This window comes from Nelumbo nucifera, chromosome 3 (genome assembly GCF_055504915.1).
Source record: "Nelumbo nucifera cultivar China Antique chromosome 3, China Antique-T2T, whole genome shotgun sequence".
Taxonomy (NCBI): domain Eukaryota; kingdom Viridiplantae; phylum Streptophyta; class Magnoliopsida; order Proteales; family Nelumbonaceae; genus Nelumbo; species Nelumbo nucifera.
The window spans coordinates 9,887,967-9,906,779 of record NC_142651.1 but is presented as its reverse complement, the minus strand read 5'-3'; the positions used below and the strand labels follow the sequence as shown (position 1 = coordinate 9,906,779).

General features: G+C 39.5%; 2 protein-coding genes across 4 annotated transcripts in view; one reads left to right on the top strand and one right to left on the bottom strand.

Moving 5' to 3' along the window:
- LOC104593227 (methyl-CpG-binding domain-containing protein 9) overlaps positions 1-11,537 on the top strand; it is a 46,487-nt gene extending 34,950 nt beyond the window's left edge. Inside the window, exons 7-10 of the mRNA XM_010252993.3 lie at positions 4,878-4,976; positions 5,422-5,856; positions 6,746-9,139; positions 10,613-11,537. Coding sequence (XP_010251295.1) covers positions 4,878-4,976; positions 5,422-5,856; positions 6,746-9,139; positions 10,613-10,855 — 3,171 coding nt within the window. The 3' untranslated portion in view covers positions 10,856-11,537. The remainder of the gene's footprint in view (positions 1-4,877; positions 4,977-5,421; positions 5,857-6,745; positions 9,140-10,612) is intronic.
- Positions 11,538-14,647: 3,110 nt separating this feature from the next.
- LOC104593226 (homeobox-leucine zipper protein HAT5-like) lies at positions 14,648-17,733 on the bottom strand. 3 transcript variants are annotated; one of them, XM_010252992.3, is made up of 5 exons: positions 17,596-17,733; positions 17,114-17,509; positions 16,535-16,668; positions 15,622-15,861; positions 14,648-15,235 (listed from the first exon to the last, which is right to left on the bottom strand). In XM_010252992.3, exons 2-5 carry the CDS (start codon positions 17,193-17,195, stop codon positions 14,852-14,854), a joined length of 840 nt encoding a protein of 279 aa, XP_010251294.1. In that variant the 5' UTR covers positions 17,196-17,509; positions 17,596-17,733; the 3' UTR covers positions 14,648-14,851. The 3 variants fall into 3 exon arrangements, with proteins under 3 accessions (XP_010251294.1, XP_088757233.1, XP_019052550.1); XM_088901107.1 differs by having other exon boundaries at positions 17,114-17,691; XM_019197005.2 differs by having other exon boundaries at positions 15,622-15,871; positions 17,114-17,690.
- Positions 17,734-18,813: the final 1,080 nt, after the last annotated feature.

Sequence of the window (18,813 nt, the reverse complement as noted above, 5' to 3'; positions counted from 1 at the left end):
AGTGTTCTAAAAGTGCAAGGCGCAGGGGTCAATTTGCGCATGAGGTGCAAGGCGAGGCGCATGCCTTTTTAAGCAAGGCACAAAAATAAAAAATAAAGGCTTAAAAATAAAAAATAAAAAATGCCAAAAAATTAAAAAAAAGCAAAAAATCAGAAAATCATTAAACATAATATAATAAAAATATAAAATTTATTTTTAAAATAAATGTTTTAAAAACCTATTATCTAATATTAAAATACATAAATATAACATGTAAACCATATTCAAATGAGAATTTAAAAATAAATCAAATATATAAAACATTTTCAAGCATATAAAACCCACAATCTCTTTTTTTCTCAATTGCATTACTTCAAGTAGCAAATGTGATGTAAAACATATTACTTTCTTGATTCTACGGGCTGCCTTTGTACCACGCCCCTCGAGGCAAGCCCAAACAAGTTGACGTTAGGTCTTAAATTCTTAATTCTCACACAAAAAATAATGATTTTATAGTTTTAATTGCTTTTTAAGAAGACATTTTATTAGGATGAATGAATGAACAACATTACCAAGTATAGGGTTCTCGAAGCTTCGGGACAGGATAATACTACGAGAGTGTATCAACTCTATCAGGAGTATTTTAATTTGTAGTAAGGAAATCAAACCCTTGAAGAGTATTATGCCAGTATGAGGAACCTCAAAATGAATTCAATTTCTATTATCCCCTAGCTTCAAATGTTAAAATTCAGCAACAACAAAGGGAGCAGCTTGATGTAACCGTGTTCTTACTGGGGCTGAAATCAGAATACGAACTAGTTCGAGCACAAATATTGGGAGGTTCTGCTCTTCCTACACTTGAGGAGGTTTTTGCTTGGCTTCATGAGATTTCCTTGAGATTCACAGAGAGTACCACAACGTCTGACGGATCAGTGTTTGTTGTAGCGAGAGGTGGACATGGCAATGGAGGGGGGGCATGCATTTCAAGGAGGCCGTGGTAGTCCCATGTTTGGATGTGGTGGTGGAGGTCATGACTTAGGGGGAGGCCATGGTAGAGGAAGAGGGCACACTACTAGAAAGTGTACACATTGTGGCAAAGACGTACATACGATTAATTTCTGTTATTATCTACATGGCCCACCCTCTACATGGGCTAATCATGAAGTTGCTAGTGGTGGTGATGTGAGTGATAACCAACAGATAGATCAAACACCTTCCACATCTACATCTGCTTCCGGGAAGGAGATGATGAATGCACCACAAGATGAGTATGAGAAGTTCCTTCAGGCCACTTGACAACATAACACTGTTACTCTTGCACACTCAGGTATGGCCTGTCTGGCATCCAAACCTTCTCACTGGATTATTGATTTTGGAGCCTTTGATCACATAACTGGGACTCTAGGTGTGTTTTCTTCCCTCTCTAAAACTTCCACATCACAAATTGCTACCCTGGCTAATGGTTCTTCCCCCATTTGTGGTGTTGGTAATGTTGACACTGCATCACTTTCTTTATCATCTATTCTATATGTGCCTAAATTTCCATTCAACCTTATGTCTATTAGTAAATTAACTAAGGCCCTTAGTTGCTCTATCACTTTTTACCCTTCATCTTGTGTTTTTCAGGATCTCAAGACGGGGAAGAAGATTGGTGGAGGGCATGAAGCCGGTGGATTGTATTATTTTGACGGTGGTTGATCTTCAGTTGCACTTCAAACTTCCTTGACTCCTCTCCAATGTTATTGTCGACTGGGACATCCATCTCTCAAGGCTTTCATGCTATTAGTTCCTTCTTTGAGTCATCTGTCTTCTTTGTAGTGTGAATTGTGTCACTATGGAAAACACCTTCGGGTTTCCTTTAGTCCTAGGGTTAATAGTTGTATGTTGAGTCCTTTTGCTTTAGTCTATTCAGATGTTTGGGGTCCGATTAAAGTTGAGTTCTATAATGGTTACAAGTATTTTGTCATTTTTATTGATGATTGTTCAAGGATGACATGGATTTATTTAATGAAAGAAAGGAGTAAATTGCTTTCTATTTTTAAAAAATTTCATGCTGAAATACATACGCAATTTGGTGTTCCAATAAAAGTTATTCATTCTGATAATGGCCAAGAATATTTTTTTAATTCCTTTCAACAATATTTGGAACAACATGGCATCATTCATTAGACTTCGTGTGCATCCACCTCTCAACAAAATGGGGTGGCTGAACGAAAGAACCGTCATCTTCTTGAGATTGCTCCGTCTATCCTTCATCATATGAACGTTCCTAAACGTTTTTGGAGTGGTGCAGTGTTTACAACTTGTTTTCTCATTAATCTGATGCGCTCCTTCATTCTTCATGTTCGGTCTCCCTTTTCTATTTTGTTTCCCACTTTGTCCCCTTTTCCATCAACTCCCGGGTGTTTGGGTGTATGTGCTTTGTTCATAATCTGGGCCTTGGTTTAGACAAGCTGGATGCACGCTCTATTAAGTGTATCTTTTTTGGCTATTCTTGGACCGGAAAAGGGTTTAAGTGTTACAATCCTATCACTCGAAAGTCATTTGTTTGCCCTGATGTCACTTTTTTTGAGTCCGTGCCGTTCTTCTTGGGTCCTGATGTATCGTCCTCTTCACCATTGATCCCTCTTTCTCTTCCAGTTGGGGATCCCAATCTGGTTGTTCCTGTTATGTTTGACCCTTCACCTTCTCCAGTGCATATTCCTATTGAACGACCACCGATCTGGCACGTGTATACTCATCGACAGACATCAGCACCTCCTCCAATTTCTACCTCCTCTGTGGATCCTATAGTTGCCTACATATTCTGAACTTGATCTTCCCATTGCATTACAGAAAGGTAAACGTAGTTGTACCTTACATCTCATTTCCAATTATGTTTCTGTATCTCACCTTTCTACTTCACATCGCTAGTTTGTTTTTTTGTTGTCCTCTATATCTATACCCAAGGATGTCCAAGAGGCTCTTACTTCACTGGGGTGGCATCAAGCAATGGAGGAGGAACTCTTTGCTCTTCAACACAATCACACGTGGGAGTTCCCCACTCTTCCTCCTAGTAAGCATGTTGTAGGTTGTAAATGGGTGCATACTATTACATATTTACCAGATGGCCGTGTGGAATGGTTGAAGGCCTGGCTAGTTTCTAAAGGTTATTCTCAGTTTATCGGGTGGATTATATGGAAATCTTCTCCCTTGTGGCTAAGATTGGTTCAGTTTGTGTCTTGATTTCCTTGGCAGTTATGTATGATTGGCTTTTGTTTCAGCTTGACATTAAAAACCCCTTCCTCCATGGCGACCTTTTGGAGGAGGTCTATATGGAGTAACCACCAGGGTTTGTTGCTCAGGGGGAGGATGGTAAAGTGTGTAGGCTCAAGAAGGCACTTTATGGGCTGGAACAATCTCGTTGTGCTTGGTTTTGGAAGTTCAGTGAAGTGGTGAAAAATTTTGGAACGAAACAATGTCAGGTCGATCACTCAGTGTTCATCTATGATTTTGAAGCCAAAAAGGTTTTATTAGTGGTTTATGTGGATGATATAATCATAACTGGTAGTTACAGATTGGGGATTGACAGACTAAAGGCTTTTCTACAAGAACATTTCCAAAAAAAGATCTTGGGGAGTTGAAGTACTTCTTGGGTATAGAAGTTGCTAGGTCGAAGCAAGGTATAAATTTGTGCCAAAGAAAATATGTTCTTGATTTGTTGGAAGAAACGGGATTTTTAGGTGCAAAACCAGTTGAAACACCCATGGAACCAAATGCTAAGTTGAGCAGTGATGAAGGTGAAATTTTTGATGATCCTGGGAAGATATAGATAGTTAGTGGGGAAGCTGAACTACCTAACCATTACCAGACCAGACATCTCCTTTGCTGTTAGTGTGGTGAGCCAATTTATGTAAAACCCCCGAGTACCTCACTGGGATGTAGTTCTTAGAATTGTATGGTACTTGAAGGGAGCTCTAAGTCGTGGTTGTTGTACAAACCAGGGGAAGGCTTGAGATAGTTAGGTATATAGATGCAGATTGGGCAGGCTCGGTGTTTGACAGGAGATCCACTACAGGTTATTGCACGTTTCTTTTAGGAAATCTGGTGATGTGGAAGAGTAAGAAGCAAACTGTTGTGGCAAGGAGTAGTGTTGAAGCTGAATACAGGGCCATGGCACACACCACATGTGAATTAGTATGGCTAAAAAATCTTCTGCAAGAAGTTGGATTCTTAATGAGCAAACCTATGAGATTGTACTGTAACAACCAAGCTACAATCCACATCTCATCTAATCCGGTTTTCCATGAAAGGACAAAACATATAGAGGTTGATTGCCATTTTGTGAGGGAGTAAGTCCTTACTGGAGAGATAATCCCAGAACACGTGAGTTTAGGTGATCAATGGGCATGCTTGTTCACAAGAGGTTTGAGTTCAGGGAGAGTAACAAGCTGGGATTATATGACATATTCTCCAGCTTGAGGGGGAGGGTTAGAGTTGGTCGAGTAAGGGTAACTTAGTCTTTTCATTATAGTTTAATTAGTGTAGTGATGTGGCAATTCTGTTTTTTTTTATTTTTTTTATTTTTCTTGTCCCATACTTAAGTAGGGGTATATTTGACTTTGTACCCTTATTTTAATATAATAGAGATTATGGTCGACTAGGAGAGGAGGGTTTCTTTCTCTTTGAACAGGACTTCTACAGATAGCATTGGCCATTTGATGTGTTAGAAAGATTGATAATGGGTTGTCTTTTAGATATTCTTTTTGCTTCATTTTACATGCTTTCTTGGTAGATTTCTATAATTGTAGCTAATTTTTATGATGCTGATGTCTTGCAGACAGCTTTCTGTAGTCACTTGTCCAGATATCAAACTAAAAATTGGACATTGAACATGTTTCATTTTTCTAATTTGGCAGGTCTGGCATAACATACGGACTGCATATGGGGACCGGCCTGACTTAATGCAGTTGGCTGAAACATTGTCCCAAAATTTTGAATCATTGTATGAAACAGAGGTCTGTATCTGTATCTATAATTTTCAACTCTAACCATTACATAAATCTAATTATAGCACTCCCATTCATGGTGCAAATTTAATCTTTCTTACATGCATGTGTGTGTGTGTGCGTATAACTTTAATGTGATTTTATTATTTGGTTGGCTTATTACTTGGTGGGGCATGTTAGTTCCTTTTCTCCCACTGCATGGGATCTGTTATCTGAGTGCAATGGGAACTCTATTTTACGAGTCCTGCGCTTAGCTGGATATAATAGCAAATTGTAGAACATAACATCATTCTTTCCATGAATCATGACATAGATTCCTGCAAAGACAGGACCTCATTGCCTCTCTATATTGGTTCTATACTTTGGCCTTTTGCCACCATTAATTGCCCTCTAAACCTTTAAATGTTGTTTTATTACTTGGTTTGTGAGTTACCTTGGTATTTATATGATGCAGGTTCTCTCCCTTGTCCAGAAGTTTGTAGAAATTGCAAATCAAGAAAGTTTGAGTACAGGAGGAGGAAAGGAACTGGATGATGTTCTTGCATCTGTGAATGAGATTCCAAAAGCTCCTTGGGATGATGGTGTCTGTAAAGTCTGTGGCATTGACAAGGATGATGACAGTGTCCTGCTATGTGATACTTGTGACTCAGAGTACCATACTTACTGCTTAAATCCTCCACTTGCAAGGATTCCTGAAGGAAACTGGTATTGTCCTTCTTGTATTTCTAATCAATGTAAGACCCTAGATACATCACAACATACCCAGATCATTAGCCGGTGGCGACAAAAGAGATATCAAAGTGAGGAAACCCGCCTTTTTTCAGAGGCATTGGTTCATTTAGCAGCTTCAATGGAAGAAAAAGAGTACTGGGAGTTCAGTGTGGAGGAGGTTTGCTCTTAGGAACCCTATTTTTAGAGATCTTTATACTATGAATTTGATGTCCAAGGATGCTATGAGTTTTCTCATGTCCTTTCCAGCCTTATATGATGTCTTATGCACATGTCCACTTCTTTGGTAAAAACTGTGTTAATTTAGTCAACAACATTGTTTTATTTCATGCAAATCCAGTGGTTTTAAAATGCTTTGAGACGAATGGATGACCATAACAATAACTTGTTTTCCATTCTTCTTCTTTCATCTAGTTCTTTAGTTCTTTTGAAAATCGCCCCAGCATGGGTATCTGTAGTCCCATGGTGTGGAATTTCCTTCTATTTACATTCATTGGGTAATCCTTTGTTTTCTTTCTGGTTTTTCTGCTTCTGATACACACTCATAAGGCTTATCCTTGTCTTTACTTTTTTAGTTGCTCATGGTCTAGGCTGATATAATCCCTACACTTTTTTTAATGCCATGTCTTGACGATGGTACTGGTATCTGCATCAGCATTAAATCCTTTTTTGTTTCTCCACACTTTGCACTTAGCAGTAACCTCCTCCTCCCCCCTTTCATGCAGAACAAACTTAGCTCTCTTTGTTTCCCTTTACAATGATCCCTTCCTGGGAGGCTTTTTGTAACTTGGCAATAAAATTCCTTCTTAAAATCCATTTCTTTTGTTTTGCATAAAACATTTTCTGATTCCACTATTAATTATTGATTTTAATATATATATATATATATATATATGAGCAATATTTTTCTTGAACTGTAATGTGAAAAGACCAATGTGAAAACTGTTGTATATAGAATTTTTCCTATCTGTGCTTACTTTTCTACTTTTATTTTTGATGTCAATTTAATGTTCTTTTCCTTTTGGGCTTTTTCTTTACCTTGGATGCAGAGGGTTTTCTTGCTAAAATTTTTATGTGATGAGGTGCTGAATTCAGCTGTTGTACGTGAACATCTTGAGCAATGTGCTGATATGTCAGTAGATCTGCAGCAGAAATTGAGATCTCTTGCTGTAGAATGGAGAAATATTAAGTTCAGAGAAGAAATTCTGGCTGCCCAAGCTGTAAAAGAAAACATGAACACACGTAGTGGAGTTGGAGAACCTGGAACGGAAGAAGGGATAGGCACTGTGCTTGCAAACCATGGTCAAGGGAATGGTTTGGGTAACAGATCCAATTACAATACAGCTTTCTCTGGAAATTCACTTCAGCTAGAAGATCGTCCTGAGGGGAGTAGACAAAACGATATTAATAAGCCCCCAGGTTGGTTTTATTCAAAGAGCATTACAGAGAAAAAGTGTAGTGATATTAGAATTATAAAGGTTAAACCTGGAGATACTGGAAGCCACATCAAAGATTTCCATTATGCCATGAGTAACAATCTACAAGGAAATCCTTTTCCCAGCATGGTTTCTACTAGAGGAGATGAACCAAACTTACAAACTAAGCAGCCTCTGTCAACTTGTCAACAACAAGAAACCAATAACTTGGGTAAAATGAATGGTATTAGTAATATGAATGGAAAGCATGAGCTGGACACTGAAAGGAATGGTCATATGCTGCCTGTTCCTGAAGTTCTACAAGGATCTAGTTTTTTATCTGATACCAGGAGAAGTCACACGGCTGAACATTTTCCGATGCCTGTGAGCTCAGGTGGTACACTTCCTGGCCATCACTGTAGCATCCAACCTGATCCTGAAGAGTCACAAACATGCAACCTTGAACTGAACTCCCTGAAGAATGAGATTTCACTTTTGCAGGACTCCATTGCCAGTGTAGAATCACAGTTTCTCAAGGTATCCATGCGAAGAGATTTTTTGGGAAGGGACTCTGCTGGGCGACTCTATTGGGTTTTAGCAAGGCCTGGTCGACGTCCTTGGTTGGTTGTTGATGGGAGTGCTGTGGTGCAACAGAAACAAAGAAAAATGGAAGAACAGTGGGATTCATTTGCAAAGAGTTCAACTTTGCGGAATAATGTTCCATACCAAGATAGTCACCTGAGTTCAAGAGGCACTAATGGTTCCTGTCCACATGCATATGAACTTAATGACTTATTTCACTATTCCTCTTCCTGGTTTGCCTATGAATCTGATGCTGAAATTCAGGAACTTATTGGGTGGTTAAAAGCCAGTGATCCAAGAGAGAAAGAACTGAAAGAATCTATTTTGCAGTGGCAGAGACTAAGGCCTCAAGACTCTCATCAGTCTGGAAATCCTATTCAGAATGACTCTCAAACTACTCCACCAAAGTCCTTAGATAGTGAAAAAGCAGCGGCTGTTGATTGTCTTTTTACCAGGGCTCTTACATTGCTGGAGAAGAAGTATGGTCCTTGCCTGGAGCCAGAAACCACTGACATCCCTAAGAAGCGGGGAAGGAAGGCAAAAGTAGCTTATGAGGAAAGAATGTACAGATGCGAGTGCCTAGAACCTGTATGGCCTTCTAGACATCATTGCCTTCTGTGCCACCAGACTTTTTGCACTATTGTGGAACTTGAGGGGCATAATGACGGAAAATGCAGTTTGGTATCATCTGCCCCTGACAGCAACAAGGAAAATGATGATCTCTTCAAGGGGAAGGGGATTACATGGCTGGGTTGCAATGAGGAAGTGGATGTTACTGATCCGTCAAAGATTAGGAAGTTTGAAATCAATTCTAGGCTTATTAAATTTCAAAGAAAGGGGGTAGCATGCCCATTTGACATCGATGACATCAGTAGAAAGTTTGTCACTACAAACTCTAACAAGGATTTGGTGCAAGAAATAGGACTCATTAGTTCAAATGGTGTTCCTTCATTTGTCCCATCTTCATCTTCTTATCTCAGTGATCCCGCACTAGTGTTAGTCCCTACTCAAAAGGATGAAGCTGATCTGGAAGCTGGGCCTGCAGAAAAACAGCAACTGTTTTCATTTCAAGAGAACAACATTGCAGCTGATATGAACCATAATGGGATTGTCCACAACTCACCAAAAAGATGTGCTGCTACCGGCAGCAATGAGGAGCTTCTAAAAACAGATGGATCCATATCCAAATGTACTGATGATAGAGGTACTCAATCTTGTTTAAATAATAGAACTCTAGACCCTGAGACTGGTCACTGCTGCATAGTTCCTGAGTCCTCACTGAGGCCGCTGGTGGGAAAAGTTTCTCAAATTTTAAGGCGCCTTAAGATCAACTTACTTGACATGGATGCTGCTCTCCCTGAAGAGGCTCTCAGACCATCGAAGGGGCACCTGACAAAGCGATGTGCCTGGCGTGCATATGTTAAATCTGCAGAGTCCATATTTGAGGTAAGCTGATTTCATTAGTATTCCATCATTTATTTCACAATCAAAATTCATATAGCTCATCAGGGTTTGTTCACTGTTTGCCATCTTTCTGTATTTGATCTGTGATTTGAATAGACTGTCCATTCAAGAACATTTCTGCTGATAACCTGTTAGCTGCTATTTGATATTGCTGCTGTTTACAAGGAATGACCAAATTGCCTTGTATCATATACTTAAAGATAGGGCTGTTGATAGAATGTTAAAAACCGACCAAAATGGACCGACTTGACCTGACATAGTGGGTTCTAAAAAAGCTTGGTTTCGGCTTAGAAAAAGTTATAACCCAAAGGCTCAGTTTGGTTGCGGGTTATGGTTTTGTAACCTGAAATAAAACCGACCTGATCTGACATATGTATCAAAATCCCCAGACTCTCTTCATGTTTTTTGTTTTGTTAGTTGAGTCAAGTTTTCAGCCCCTAACCCGCCTCCCTTTTCTCTAGTCTATTGTGTCAGGCTGGCTCCAACAAAAAGACAAACTAAAATGTAAAAAGCCAAAAAAAAGTCATGCGAATGAAATGACAGTTTCATATTAACTTACTAACAGGTGAAAATGAGAAAATCTGAGCCATAAATGCTGGGACTGGTGCTATACTTGGACAGACAAGGGAGGATGCGTGGTGATGATTTAATTCCTTACCGTCCAAAACCCGAAAGTGGGCAGTTTAATAATTCCTTTTCTAACATTTGCTAAGAAAAAAACTAAAAATGCAAACAATTTTTTGTGTTAGTGTCCTGTTTTCAAGCCATCTCTTTTTAAATTTCCAAGTATTGTAGTGGGACCCACGTGGTTTAGTAGTTTTCCTGACGTGTTTTTTGCTTTGAAATTTCCGTTGGTTGAATTAGAACTGATTAAACTGTCCAACATTTATGTAAACTGAGAGTTTTGGTTTTAATGCCAGTTGGTCAGTTTCAGTTTACATAAAAATGAATCCAATATTTTCAACCGAACTGACCCATGTACAGCCCTACTTAAAGAATTAATTAGTTTGGAGGGTAAATCTTTGGAGTATGGTGGATAGAATCTAGCTTCATACGTCCATGTAGATCATGGTCATGTTTGGTTCTATTCTTGGGCATAGCTATGTTGAATGCCAACCTGATTGGTTGGATGATTCCATCAACCTAGGCTTCTTTTTAACACCATTTACCACTTCCATCAATCCAGGCTTCTTTTCAAATCTATTGACTGGAATTGTTGTTTGTAATATTCAAGCTGACAGTTTTCATATAGAAGGAACAAGAGTTTTCTGGAGAAAGTGCAAATGAAAATAGATCACCCTTCTACCAATCTTAGTTATTGACAATTACTAGTCAAAACAAAAAATCTAAGTTATTGAACAATTTTTGGTCATTTAGTTTTCTCCTGTATGTTCCTTAGAATTGTGTGAAATTTGCAGATAAAATTATTATCATTATTATTTATTATTTTTTCAGATAGTTCAAGCAACTATTGTATTTGAGGACATGATCAAGACAGAGTACTTGAAGAATGGTTGGTGGTACTGGTCATCACTATCTGCTGCAGTCAAAACCTCAACTCTTTCCTCCCTTGCTCTCCGCATATACACACTTGACTCTGCCATTGTGTACCAGAAGGCTCCATCCAATTTGGATCCAACAGACATTCCTAAGCCAAGCAGCAAACCAGGCAAGAAAAGGAAGGATATGGATGGTTGATCCCAAAGCATGCACCTCCTGTTCATGGGGAATCTGTCTTATTCCTTGTGGCAATGTGAGGCAGCAGAAGGCCCTGCCTGGTACGATGTAAAGGAATTCTCCTAGTGCTGGGTCAAATGGGTATCGAGGATAAAGACTGAAGAAAGGAATTTTCTTACACTGCTGCCTCATGTTTGTACATAAAGAGCAAACGGCTAACAAACTAACATGGATGCTGGATCAGAGTTCATTGAAGTGATTCCCATGGGGGAGTTCAGAAGCTGAGGGAAGACGATGCATGGGAATGCTTCTCATTTTGAATCGGCTGCCACCACAAAGCCGAGAATGGTCACTCGGAGGGAAATGGGAAGATTTTTTTCCACAAGAACCAGATCCACGTCCACATAGGAAGGGAACCAATGTAAAAAAAGGGGAAAAAGATGAAGCTGAGCAAGTGCAGTCAATATATTTCATTCTTTATATATGTTTTGCTCTTACCTCTGGTTTATTCTTTACCCCCTCATAGCTGGTTTTCTTGATGCCAATACTGAAACTTTGGTGGTGACTGCCATGGTTTACTGTTCAGTAACAGGTTCGTGCATATTCACTGCATTTTTGCAGAAAAATGCGGGCACGGTCAACTACTGGAGACAACTCACAACTTAACTGATCTAATGGTCCTGGGATTAGTGCCTACTGCCCAGAACTATGGGAGTCCATCCATGCAAATCGTGGATCATTATGTTAGAGAGCAAATCTGAATTCTGAAATGGGATAGCGCTTGATCTGTCATCGCGGTCCAAAAATTTCTAATTCAGGTACTTGATCAAATGTCTTAAGTACCTGAGTACACAGGGGCCATTAACAATAGTTGAAGTTGCTGAACTGAGTGATTAGTTACTTTCAGACTTTTAGTGGATAAAAAAATTAAAAAGGCAATATACATCTTTTGGTATAGCAATCAGCCCAACATCTTATTCAGCCATTAATGAGAAACGCAAGTAATAACTTATTCCCTAAAAGCTGTTTAGTCATTCAATTCAGCCGTTTCAGCCAAATATCAAATGTCCCTTTGATGCCACTATGCATTTAAGGTAGAAGTGACCTGTTATTTTTCTTGATGAAAAAATCCACCAAAATTTTTAAGAAATTAAAGGCCGTCTTTTTATACTTCTCTCTCTCTCTCTCTCTCTCTCTCTCTCTCTGTGTACTATATGACAAATGATGAAGTAATTTTGCACCCTTCCCATTTCCCGTGCAAGTGCAAGTGCAACCAAAATTGGGTTGGAGAATGAAGTTCAATTTTTTAACCATATAGTGCTATAACATATTAATTGGCCACGTCATTCCTCTACGTGGCATAATCATGTGGAGTCGTTTAGATAAGGAACCCGCTCCACCGTCATTCGTTGATCATATTTTCATCATCCCAATTATTGTCATCCGCTCTAGTCCTTTTCTTTTTAATTTTTTTTGGTGGGTACACAGCCTCAAATCTTGCTAGAGCTCCAATGACTATATTTCATGTGAACGCTGCAAGCATGTGAGATGATTTAGAATTTAAATGTTGTATGAAGAACTTGCATTGTTCTTTATGTTTTGCGACTATATATGATTCGGAAAAACTTATAGCCAAACAACTGGCATCATAAAAGTGATAATCGATCAGGTAGGTTTTTATCAAAATTAAAATTCATGGGAGGTTCTGAATCTGATTTGTCAAAGCCTTTGATATGTATGCTCTTTCATAATGACAAGCAAAAAATTTTTAAAATTTTCAACGACATCTATAATACCGGTGAACGGTTTAAGATTTCTCAATTCGGTGGCAGTATAGCTGCTGATTAATTGCAAAAGAGGCAGATGATCCACTCCCTGAAAACGAGGAAAAGGAGATTCCTTTAATTTCTTATTACATGTAATATTAAAATTAGGGTGGTTATGTAGATAATGAGCGACAATCAAATGGTAGGAAGTGTCATTGTATATTTACGTCCACTTTTTATTTAGTGTAATTGCTTGATCAACTAAGCATGAATATGAATGGTTTAAATTCCATTAAAATGGCTCACATTTGGTTTGGTGGTTGGTACTTGGTAGTTGATCCCTCTCACTGTTGAGATAAGCAATTCAACGATGTATTGATGTAGGAAATAGGTATCTTCTCTAGCTGACAAACATACGAAATGACGGTATTTCTGGTTCTTACTAAAAGAGAAAAATACTTATACAACAGAGTCAATTAGTCAAAGCAAAAGCTGATATAAGAAAAGTGAGGAAAGTAATTAATATTAGAACATCAATTTTTTTTTTATTATTTATTTATATAAATGGAACACCAAAGACAAACCAAGGCCCGTCTCTTACAATTGTTTGGGTGGATGATGATATCATTTGACAAATCAAACACGTCTAATGCTCTCTTTTATCCATTTTGGCTCACTATTATTTATAAATGATTAACCAGCAGTTTCTAGCATTTAGCCATTCAAACATGTGTGTACGTACTCTTGTTTGTGACTTGTATGGTTTAAATGCTCGGAACCACCCAAAAGATGATCATGCTCCTTGCTACCGACATAGCATCATTCTAATTATATAATTCAAAAAGCAAATAAAGTCGAGAGAGAGAGAGAGAGCCTACCTGGAGTGGTTGGCAAGGTGCGGGGGTTGGAGAGGCAGGCGGCCTTTGGGGACGACTTCCCGGTTTACTTACTACTCACAAAACACGGCTGAAAAGTGCTGTGAAGTTTGTGTGAGAAGTCATATGGGATTTTCTACTTGTCCACATAGTTGGAATCACCTGCCAATGCCAAAGGTGGGATCGGCCATCTATGACTATGAGATGTATGTATGCTGTCACATCATGTTGGAAGGGTATTGGAACAATTATTATCGGCAGCCGGCAGGTGATCGGGAGTCGGGACCCCTGGTGGTGTGAGGAGGCGTTCTCTGGGAGGAGCAAATCCCAAGTCGTGGGAGAATGGGGATATATGAGTATGATGACCATATCACACACCTGTTCACCTGTACAACAGACGCGACATGTCCTTGTATCTAATCTACCCTTCTAATCCATGGCCTTTTTTGCGTTGGATCTCCTTGGAAGATGATGAGATAGTCTTTACTACAATTGTTTTACTTTTACACTTCCGGTGAACGGTGATCCATCGTCCACCATGTACGTCATTCTTACTTTCAAATTGCACCCTTCAATATCTTAAGTCCAACCCTTGATTTTATTTATTCATATCTGTTACTACGTACAACATCATAGTCCATTGCCACCATGGAAGTTCAATTCAATCAAGTCAGTAAAGTCACTCACTCTTATATGTGAGCTATTTATTGATCTATGTCTGGTTTTGTTTGTGCGCAGTTGGTTTTGCACGACGGTCGGTCTTGTGCAACGATTTTACTTAAAACAGAGTTATGGTTATCATTTTTCAAGTATATGATTGCTACAAAGTTTGCATAAGTGTACCACTGTATATACATACACCAGTGTCTGTGACCAAATTGATGGGATCAAAAGTAAGTGAAACCATGGTTTCCCGACCATCGTTAGCCTGGATAGTCGGATCATTGGGCCTGAGAATCGTTCAACAATCGGTTTTATTTTACCTCAAACCTGGCCCCTAACTAAAAAACCATTAAATCAATCAATACTATTAACCTAGGTGGTCAAAACCCTCAACCCGCCCATCACAATAAACCATCCATTCGAATCAGACAATCAAACCGTTGACCCAGAAAAACGGTGGCCTCAACAATTCCGTTTCCGGGTCGTTTTTTAGAACCATGAGTGAAACCTTAATTTTAATTTCTCCCACGTCCATAATTTGTGTGAAAGAGAGAGAGAGAGATTGTGATTGTAATTTGTAAAGTAACAGAGGGAGAAGACAATACGAGCTTAAACTTAAAGCCCTAAACATGACAGACAACTACTCCACGTCCACGACATAAGAACGAACATATATAGTACATAAAAGTTACTGTGTTTCTGTCGAAGAAGATTTAAGACCAGACCCACCAACCCAACGCCTCGCCCGCTTCGTGGTGTTGCTGTTCAGCAACAGCAAAGACGTCGGAGAAGTAGCTCCGGTTATCGTCGCTGCCGTCGTCTTCCTCCGATTGCATGCCATCGATAGGGCCCATGCAATCTTGATATTCGTCGTCCGGGAAGTAGGAATCCCCGCTGTCCACTAGCTGTAGACCGGCATCCTCGTCCACTACTGCACTTCCCCCACTGCCAGTGCTCAGCCGGTCTTCCATCTTTACGGTTACAGAGACTGCTTCACCGTTGGAAGCAGCCAAAAGGGGTGGGTCGGCTTTCTGCCCCACCACCACCACCTCTCCCGCCGCTTCTTTAGCCTGCAGCTTATCATTCAAGAAGATCACCTGCAACCATGCAAGAGGAACCACACGTTGATCGGAAATTACTAAGACACCCTTCATTTAAATAGATTTTGTCACCAGATGGAAAGATGATACAGACATCTTTCAGGAAAAAGCAGGTTGGTATATTCGTCGATCAATTTTAAAACCATTAGTCAGAAGAACAGATTCTATTTTCTACAAATTTTACCACAAAGATAAAAAAAATAAAAAAAAAGGTAAATAAAAGACCCATCACCCCCTCAACGGCCAATGCAAGAAAAGAAAAGATTTGGGTTGGTGGTGGCCTGGCTATGAAATACGAACCCTCCATTTTTTTCCACCTTTCTTTGTACATCCTCAAAATGCCATAAACAAATTAAAGCCCCTAAAAGGATTTGATACTCAACCTCGGATTTGAGCTTTTCGTTCTCCTTGACAACGGATTCATAATCTGAGAGGAGTGAATCGTAAGAGGACTTGAGAAGATCGTAATCTCTTTCGAGCTGCTTAGTCTTCCAACGAGCTCGTCTATTTTGGAACCAAACAGCGACTTGTCTCGGCTGTAAACCGAGCTTCTTGGCGAGCTGGGTCTTTCTCTCCGGCTCCAGCTTGTTCTCCGCCTCGAAGCTCTTCTCTAACAGGTGAACCTGGACATAGCTTCCGCCAAATATTTCAACCCAAAACATATTACTTCTAACGAAAAAGTTGCAAACCAAAAAGATAAAATGGAAACGGGAGTGGGGGATTCTCGAGAATTTCTTCTTTTGATAAGAGGGAATTTTTTAACAGGATTGGGAGGGGCTTGAATTCATTTCACACAAGAGTCTTCGTTCATACACTTTTGATGTTTGACAAAACAATTTATGAAAAGCAGAGCAGATGCTGATACCAGTCGTCAATTAGATTAGAATATTTTTAGTGAATATGCCATTATCTTGAAGAATTTTAGTGTGTGGGATACTTTGAAGGTACGAGCACAAAGTAAGTGGGAAGGTCACTAACCTGCTCGGGAGTGAGGCGGCGTTTCTTTTCCGGCAACTGTTCGTGAAACGGGAGTGGGGGATTCTCGAGAATTTCTTCTTTTGATAAGAGGGAATTTTTTAACAGGAATGGGAGGGGCTTGAATTCATTTCACACAAGAGTCTTCGTTCATACACTTTTGATGTTTGACAAAACAATTTATGAAAAGCAGAGCAGATGCTGATACCAGTCGTCAATTAGATTAGAACATTTTTAGTGAATATGCCATTATCTTGAAGAATTTTAGTGTGTGGGATACTTTGAAGGTACGAGCACAAAGTAAGTGGAAAGGTCACTAACCTGCTCGGGAGTGAGGCGGCGTTTCTTTTCCGGCAACTGTTCGTCGTAATATTCTTCATCTAGCAGATCGTCCGGCGAGCTGAAAAAAAGGTGCCTCCTTGAGTTTTCCTCCATGTTCAGCACCGATCTTGACTCTGCAATGCCAATTCAAGGAGAGATTTAAGTAATTTTCTGTAGATCAACTACAGGAATTAACTTAGTTAATATAGTTTTTAGGTTTCTTAAATTTTAGGATCAAATTGACATTTAAAGCTAAGTATAGATTAACAAAACAATCGATAGAAAGCAGATCTTGATGCAACCATAAAGAGCAGAAAAAAAATACGACACTCTGGACAAAGAAAAACAGACAGAGCTACAGATCTTCGATAAAAGAAAAGATTCCAACTTGAACTGCATAACAGACACAGTTTGCGCAATAAATAGCATGAGGTTTTACATAAACGCTTGAAGTTGAAACTTTATTATGACGAAACGGAAAAGCTTTTGCTCGCAGAACTGAAGAAGTAAGTATGCAGTAAAAAAAAAAAAAAAAAAGGAAACAGAAGGGATAATATGAGAACAAAGGTGAGAGATCACCTCGGAGATGGGGATCTGCGCTTCCAAGGAGTAACATGTTCCCATGGCAGGAGGCATCAAAGAATAGACGGCCGGAATCCATAAAAGATAACTTAGTGTATATCTTTGTATCTCGGATCGTCGGAGAGTTCTTCCTCGTGGATGATTTTTCCGGCGAAAAGCAAACTCCACAACCCCCAAACTCTGGTCTTTTTATCTTCTTAATTCTCAGAAGATCATGACCTTGTGACGAAAGAAGCTAGTACTCCACAGCAATCTCGTCGGGGTTTCCAGTGGACAAATGCCAAATCCCATCACGGGAACAATTGTTCTTATCTCCGGGAAGTTTTCAGGCGAGTGTCAGATAACCTGGGGTTCAGACGGAGACAAGATCGAAAATTCGGACCAGCTGACGATCTAACAAGAAACCAAACACTTGAAATAAGCGACAAAAAGTAAAGCAGATACAATTAGAAGACTTTTTTGGCCGGTATCAGACAGACCGGCGGCTGTTTGCTCGAATTCCGGTGAGCACGTCTGTGTCTCTGGCTCCTTGCTACTGTCCCCCCCGTCAAAGCTGTTCTTCGCAGCTAAAGTTGAGTTCGAGTAGAGACGTCGCATTTTATAGCGGTAGAAGCAAAGTTAAAACGAATAAAATACCCTTCAATTTGATTTGTATTTGTAATTTTTTTATTAGGCGAGGGTATATTTGCTCCATGGGGGGAATTCGGAAAGGCCAGCTTGGAAGTTTAACTAACTTACGCCGCAAGCGGTAGTTTATCTAGCAGATCTGGGCCATTGGATAAGGTTGATCAAACAGTGAGATTCTCGTGGTTTGTGCGAGGTGCTTTCTAATTAGTTGCATGCTTTCATTTTCAAAAAAAAAAAAAAAAAGTTGCATGCTTTTCGGTCGGGTCTTTGTCGGATCCCTCGGTCCTCGGCTACCCAAGTTACTGTTACTGTGTCAGTTTTTGGGTTTTGCCCTTTTTTGGCTTTTTAACAGCCATCCTAGGTTTATGATTTATCATCCCCTCAGTGGCTCTGTGGCTCAGTCTAATACCATATTTTTTATTTCGGTCCCTATGACTTTGAGAATTCGTTTAGATCCTCCAGCTTCCATTAAATTATTTCCACGACCATAAGTTATCTGCATACTTTTGCTCCATAGTCCATAGTCCATATCAAGGTTTTTAAACCGAACTGGTCAGGATCCGGTTCCAAGGTCCAAGGGTCGGATCATTTGAACCAAATGGGTAGCATGTTCTGATAAAAAATATAAATTAAAAAAATTAAAAAATAAAAATGGCCAAAATTATTGAACAGTTTGATTGCCCGAGTCAGCGGTTTGCTAACCAAATATACGGTTTTTGACAAAATAATAATTCTGGGGTAAAATGGAATCGGTCATCTAACTAGTTCCCGGTTTTTTCCAGTCTAACTTTCCAGTCCGGTTTTGAAAACCATGGTCCATACCATCATGATGGCGTCTAGAAGCGTTCTCAAAAAAGGAATGTTTTGACCACCGGTTTTTGGGTCAATGTTTCGACCATTTGGTTCAAAGTTCAAACAAATGGCCTATTTTGACAATAAAATTAAAAAAAATAAAATAAAAAATGGTCAAAACCATTGAATGGGTGGACAACTCGATCGCTCGGATTAATAAATTATTGACCAATTCAATGGTTTTTGGCTAGAAATTGGGTTTGGGGTAACACGGAACC